This window comes from Pocillopora damicornis, chromosome 10, assembly GCF_964200805.1.
Source record: "Pocillopora damicornis chromosome 10, jaPocDami1.2, whole genome shotgun sequence".
Taxonomy (NCBI): domain Eukaryota; kingdom Metazoa; phylum Cnidaria; class Anthozoa; order Scleractinia; family Pocilloporidae; genus Pocillopora; species Pocillopora damicornis.
In genome coordinates, this window is record NC_142679.1 from 7,723,302 (window position 1) to 7,730,076 (window position 6,775).

The window sequence follows — 6,775 nt, forward strand, 5'->3', positions numbered from 1 at the left end:
GGCGCAAAAAAAAAATCGGTCAGTGTTAACAAAATAATGGTTTCAATTTTGTTTTTATTATCAGTGTCTTTCGTCAATCAATTCCTTTAAAAATCTTTTCCTTCTGTCCTTCCCTCTCATTGGAAAAAAAAGCATTTGTAAGCATACTCAGCGAACACTAACATCCAAAATGTACCATTGCGTCTTTCCAAAACTTTTGTATAACTAATTTTCACTTCTTTATTTCAAAAATAAAATAATAGGACGAACCGTTAAAGCATATTTACAAACACGATAAAGCAGGGAATGAACGGGCTCTTTCTTGAGGCGTTTTTCTGTACAAAACCCACACTTTCGGGTAACCTGTCACCTTTTGACCACATCACAAACACACAGTTACCAAATGATCTCAATGGAGAGTTTGTCTCATAAACCTTGCAATCTATTTACAGTGTTCGTTAAAACTGATAATTCACTCGAGTAGAGATACTGTAATGACAGCTGTTTTTGTTCTGTAACCATTGTTATTCTTTCACAGATTCTTCAGTTTTCTCGGAACTTTCAGCATCGTTTGGTGGAGCCTACGAAAGCGAAAGAAAACCTTTTTAGGTAGCTCTGAGATAATAACTATAGTTTGTGAAAAGCTTCAGTCGCGAAAAACGTTATTGTACATCTATTGTTGTGTCATTCGGGAAACTTCGAGCATCTACACGTACACTCTCGCCTAAACGCACGCTACATGGGCAAACAAGAAAGTTTTCTTACCTCATCAGACTGCTTCTCTTCGCTGGCTCCTTCCTGATATTCTTCATGAGTGATTCCCTCTTGTGCTATGGCCTGTTTCACCTCAGAAAAGGCTGCATTCCTCTTGTTTTCAGCTTCCTCTAGAGCTTTCTTCTCAGCGTCAATAATCTTAAAGAACTCAGCTTCTGCTTTGCTAACTAAATCCTCCCCTTCCTCCTCATCAGCTTGCTCATGAGCTTCCTCTCTATAGGAAAAATCCAAACACATGAGTCAAAACACAACATAATGTGCTTTTTCCGAAACAGCAGGCATGCGCGAGGAGATCAATTCTGGCTAGCCACGCGCCAGTTTCCCACGCAAAAGTTCAAAGGAAACCAGAAGAAACAACCGCTGTCTCGCAAAATGAGCATAACAAAACTGAAACGTTAATAGAAATCTGTAAAAGGGAACAGAAGTGGGTAAACTTTTCGAACTAAAAACTTATTCAGGTACTGATGTACCGATAATTTACCGTTTAAGTTTATGACTTAATCAAAAAAGTTATAGTTTTTAAAACACCGTAACTTACTGGCTGGTATGGCTATTTGTAACTTGTGTGAGAAAACTTGGTTCTGACAGCCTGAAAGCACGCCACCTTACAATGACTTATAACCCCTTGCAATTGCAACGCTTGCACACGCGCAGACGTTTGACTGCTATCTTGCTTTTTCAGACACGACCTTTCACGTGGTCTAATCCCGTATAAGACTTACAAGATCGTAGCAAAACAGTTCAATGCAGGCGTATTATCTTACTTATCCTGTGAACTCTTTGATCTCTCCTTCAGTCTCATCTCACGATGTCTTGTTTCTAGAATCTTTTCTCGTTTTGTCTCCCTTTCAAACATCTGAAAGTGCAAATCACAGGAGTTTGAAATCAAAGTACTACATGACATTTAGGTTTCATCTGGTATATACATAAATGTGTTAACATGCCATTCTTACCGCAGTGACTGAAGCTTTCTCATTTCTCTGAATGTTGCACAGGCCATCAGACAGCTCTAGTAGAGTGACAGTACCAGAGTGTGAACCACAGGCTACCAACCTGCCATGCTCTTGCACACGCAGCGAATTCAGAGATTCGTCACAAACCTAAAAACAAACCGCAAATAAAAGTTTCGGCTATCTTGTTATTTGATCATTTCCTTTTCAAAAAAATCTAAATTATTACCGTTGGAAAATTGGGTGTAATTTGACAGGTACAGTACAAGGATTATAAGCTGTTATGTTGGCCTCTTTATTTATTTATTATTTTTTTTCTATGATCAGACCAAAGTCTGTGTTTGTCCCTGGATGGAAGGGTCAATTGTGTGTTCCAAACAGAAGTTCTATAGTAACCACTTCAGTCTTCTATCATACTGTATTCTATGGACAATGCATAAACCAAATATCCTACCTAAATCACAAAACAGTTTGTCTTTTCTGGGCTTGTATTACCATCATATGTAAGACCAGACAAGGCTGAACTTACTTGAATACTGAGTGTTGGGTCATTCTGTTTGAATAAGTAGTCCCACACATCCAGTGTACCATCCATCTTAGTGGTAAAGAACACGGCAGGCCGCACAGGACTCCAACATCCATCTGTCATGTATGACATGTGTTGCCTGGAAAATCACAACTAAAAATTACTAATTAAGAACTATGACCACGTATGGTAACTCGTTCTTGCAACTTTGTGACTCAAAGATTTCCTTGGCTACTGGTGGCTTGTAGCATGCTATTAGTCTCATTTGGCTTCACAGCTTTCCATGACCTTCCATAGGTAACTCATACAAAGGTTTTTGAAAAGAAAGGAAATACAGTATTGCTAATAGCAATTTACAAACTCTTAACTTACCTTGTCCACATAATAGACGATTCTCTAAGATCCTCTGACCATATCTAAGGATGGACAAAACAAGAGAAATTTATCACAATTGAGCTGAACCATATAATATATAATTTAGAAAAAACACAAAAGCCATCCACTGAAATTTAACCCTCAGAGCATCTCCTTCTCATCACCCATGCAATACATCTTCATAAATTGTGTTGATAACATCACAGGGCACTGGAACAGTGTACTTATGACTTAAATGATCATCATGTTCTTACTTACCCTTGCTGTCCAGTCTCCAATGGTCAAGAAGTTCTTGGGGAAGAATGGGTTGCGCTGAAAAGTGAAAGTGACAGCTGCCAATTCAGTTTAACTTTATTTTTCTTTAAAACAAAACATAGCTCTCACATTAATTGCACCAGAAGTTTGATATGTGGTTAGCTTTCCAGCTATTTGTGGGGCAAACTATCTCACTTTTCTTTTTTTGTACAAAGAACAAAGAATGAACTGGTGGTAATTGGTGATTTCTGTTACTTCCATGCTTAATGTGGCTTATAACTAGTACATAAATTATCCTGTTTTCTAACAGATTTCTAATTTGTCTACCAGTCACAGCTAGAATAAATGATTCTATAGTGTTGCCTAAATATTTTTTAGCATAATCAAAACCTTGAAATTAAAGGGAATGCAAAGGGGAACTCACTTGAACAGCATACACAGGTCCATAATGCTGGGAAAAGGAACACACAATCTTCTCTGAAGGTGTCTTTGCCTTTCTATTACAAGACAACACAGATCCTTGCTCTGTTCCAACCATAAACTTTGTTGGCATAGTGGGTTCATACTCTAAAGAGAATGCTCCCTGGGGCCGAGGATCTTTCTTAGGATTTGGACACAGTAACAAGGACTCTGTAGGCTCTCCACCCATCCTACGAATGTCCCACCAGAGAACTCGCCCATCAGTACTGGTGGAAAAGAATTCAGTACCTAAAGAAAATATTGAGCATTGAGGAATTGTCACTGCAGAATAAACTTAATGACTATAATCCATTGAGGGGATGGATAAGAGTAACACAGTTTAAAAGCAACAACACTGACCTGTCTTTGACTGAAGGAAAATTGTTTTGTATACAGGGTCCCTATGGCTGTGCTCAATGGCTGTCATTTCCACAGGATGAGATCCCTTTCTTGTGTCCCAAAATCCTGTTTAAGTTTTATTAGAAGATTGTATAGTGTATGGTAAAGAGCTTTGCACCTTAATATCATTTTCTCTAGGTCTCCCACCTTGCACATAATTTAAAAAATAACAATTTTATTTAATAGGTGAATTCCTCTGATTTTAGAGCATTTCCTAATTTTTTTTGTCATTCATTTTACACATGAGCTTCTAGTTTTGATGAGGAGGGTAACCTCATACCATGCCTTGACATAAACATAAAAAATGGTTTCATTTGATTGACTCCCCTTTTAAGTTTTTTAAGTTGTGAGAATCCTTTGTGTTAAATTACGAAATCAAATATATATCTTAGTACAATACCTAATTGTCCATTGTAGCATCCTCCAACAAGAATATGTGGATCTTTTGGGTTATATTCCAAGCAAACTAGTGGTGAGACAGGTTTCAAAGCCAGCTCTGGTTTATTTGGATTTTCTAAGAAGACAAGCATTTAAGTGCAAAGAAGTAAATAACAGTGTCCAAGTCATAATACCACTCTTAAAATAGCTGTAACTCTTCAAACAAATTCTTACCTATGTCCCATATGTATGAGTCCATAGAGGTCTCTCCTGCAAATTGCTGAAACTCTAAAATGGAGTATGCCACAGCCAGCTTCCCTGAACTATCTGGATACCATGAAAGGCTGGTAGCTGTACGCTTGGTGTCATGAGGATCTCTGAATAAATAAATTTCTTCTGTCAACAACTGCCATTGCCAATTTGGCCATTTTTTAAAATTATTATAATAATATTAAGAATAGCAATGATAATAATAATAATAGAGATGGAATTTAACATGGGACATTCCACAAAGTGGCTCTTCTTGTCCACTGTTTTCAAGTTGAATTGGAATGTTGGTTTTTGTGGAGGAGGGAGAATCAGAGGAATTGTGGAGAAAAACCCTTCATACAAGGATGAGAACCAACAAAAAATTTGACTCGTGTGTGACTGCAGGTCTGGTAACTAAACACAAGCCACAGTAGTGGGAGGCAAGCCCTCTCACCACTGCACCATCCCCACTTAATATTGAAGTACAGATGTGTTGCTTCTTTTATTTAGGCCTGTAATTTAAGACAAAAGTTATGGTTTTCAATGTGATAATTAACTTGCTTACCTGAATACATTTATGGTTTTTGCTGATGGTGGGTCACCTGAAGTGTCCACATCAATGTCTGAAAAGTACTCCTCATAAATGTCAATTGCATTGTTCTGTTTGATACAGTGTTCCATAATCTGAAAAGCAACAAATAGAAATTGTATATCAAAATAGGCTTGAAGAGTATCAACAAGATTAGAGCTTGAACATTGAGATCACTTCAAAATGTGATCTTCAAACCTTCACATAAATTATTAAATTGGTCTGATTCACCTTTATCATGATATACTAAGCAAAAATTAGGTGTATGTTCATGAACTTACATTTGAAAGTTGTTGAATGGTGTTCATGTAGATCTCATCCTTTTCCACTTTTTTCCTGTACCTGATGGTTTGTTCAACCTCAGCTGGATTTACGTCTTTTGGCCAACCACCCTCCACATGGTTTATACCACGACTCTCTGTCTCAAACCTCTCTGTATTCACCTTACCAAGTAATAACATATCTCTTACTAAATATGTTTTTTAAGTCTGAATATCCAGAGAGTAGTCCTAGGAAGACTCCTCTTAGTTCACAACTGATTATTTGAAAGCTTGAGGTTTGGATAACAGTCAAAATGTTCAGACAATTAAGTAATCAACAATGATGTCTTTTGGGACAATCTCTCAAAAAGATTTCATAAATTGTCAAATAGATTTATCATGAACCTTGATCTATTAGCTCTTGTTTTTTTGTCATTGTAACTTAAGCCTTGCAGTGGTCACTCAGTCAAGTGGTCTGACTGTAATCTGCACACGTGCACACAAGATGGAATGTGAGATAAGTGAGGATTGCAATGTGGAAATAGATTGCACATTTAATGAGTAGAATTTTTTCCATTTGTCTGATTTCTTGCTTTCTTTCCAGTGATTACAGAGGGCTCTTCTACCCTCATGTGTGCATGACATACATATCTCTGTGTGCTTACCTTTGCATGAGCAGTCTCTTTATTTTTCCCAATGAATAAACTACTATTCTTTGCAAATTACCTTGTCCATTAAACATTGCTCAAAACCAATAAGTGTATTGACACTTTCAAGAAGGGCATTCAATTACTATGCAATCTAACCTCTGAATACCTTAAAAAGTGTTAGCTGTCATGGGGAGGTCAAATAATGAATAAAGATGTTGAATTTCCTATGGAACTGGGTCTATACTTAAGATTTAACATCTAGGAAGTGTCTACTTACGCAGGGAGGAAAATCATAGCAGAGTGTTTTTGTTAATGGATAAATTTTCTTTAAGTACCTCATGCTCAGACATTTCTTGAACACACTGAATCCCAGTATCACAGGGGTTTTTCTCGATGTAGTCTTGGAGGAGTTTTTCATCTGGAGCTATATCTACGTGTAGCTCTGCTTGACGATCAGAGAAGTTACACTGACGTCCAAATTCACTTCTCTTCTTTGTGTATACGTACACAATCTCCATTTTAGATACTTCTGTCCAGAAACAACCGAGAAGAAAGAAAAATAGGCTCAAAAAATGAAAAGTAATCTCGCAAAATATTTCAATTAAGAAATAAACAACTGTAACACTAAGATTATCCTTTTGGTAGCTGTTGCAAGCATTCAACGATATAAAAGCAAAAAACAAAATCGAGTTTAAAAAAACTTCTAGATTGGGATAACATAGGGATCGCAAAAAGCTATTTCAAAGTTTTGAGCAAAAATTAGCAGATACATAGATAAATCTAGAAAAGATTGAAGAACATACTTAATTTAAAAAGCAGACAACATACAAATAAAGTTTCCTCAACACAGAGCAACGGCAAAGATGGCGGACCTTGTTGTCGTCTCCTTCGCCTGGCAACCCGAGAAGGCTTGGTCGCTAATTTCAAGCTCG

General features: G+C 37.1%; 1 protein-coding gene across 4 annotated transcripts; it reads right to left on the reverse strand.

The window, feature by feature from the left end:
- Positions 1-208: 208 nt before the first annotated feature.
- On the reverse strand, positions 209-6,749 carry LOC113673120 (dynein intermediate chain 3, ciliary). 4 transcript variants are annotated; one of them, XM_027189483.2, is made up of 15 exons: positions 6,647-6,749; positions 6,179-6,372; positions 5,215-5,376; positions 4,910-5,028; positions 4,330-4,472; positions 4,118-4,231; positions 3,679-3,783; positions 3,284-3,567; positions 2,863-2,916; positions 2,602-2,645; positions 2,233-2,368; positions 1,707-1,853; positions 1,518-1,609; positions 745-967; positions 209-560 (listed from the first exon to the last, which is right to left on the reverse strand). In XM_027189483.2, exons 2-15 carry the CDS (start codon positions 6,359-6,361, stop codon positions 504-506), a joined length of 1,863 nt encoding a protein of 620 aa, XP_027045284.2. In that variant the 5' UTR covers positions 6,362-6,372; positions 6,647-6,749; the 3' UTR covers positions 209-503. The 4 variants fall into 4 exon arrangements, with proteins under 4 accessions (XP_027045284.2, XP_027045287.2, XP_027045286.2 ...); XM_027189486.2 differs by having other exon boundaries at positions 6,179-6,369; positions 6,672-6,740; XM_027189485.2 differs by having other exon boundaries at positions 6,672-6,740.
- Positions 6,750-6,775: the final 26 nt, after the last annotated feature.

Bases quoted from the DNA above. Each gene is read 5' to 3' on its own strand.
- LOC113673120 (XM_027189483.2), bottom strand. From the start codon at position 6,361: ATGGAGATTGTGTACGTATACACAAAGAAGAGAAGTGAATTTGGACGT. The intron at 4,232-4,329 runs GTAAGAATTTGT...TTGTCTTCTTAG, and splicing joins CTCATACATATGGGACATAG to AAAATCCAAATAAACCAGAG. The intron at 2,917-3,283 runs GTGAGTTCCCCT...TTCACTTTTCAG, and splicing joins GACCTGTGTATGCTGTTCAA to CGCAACCCATTCTTCCCCAA.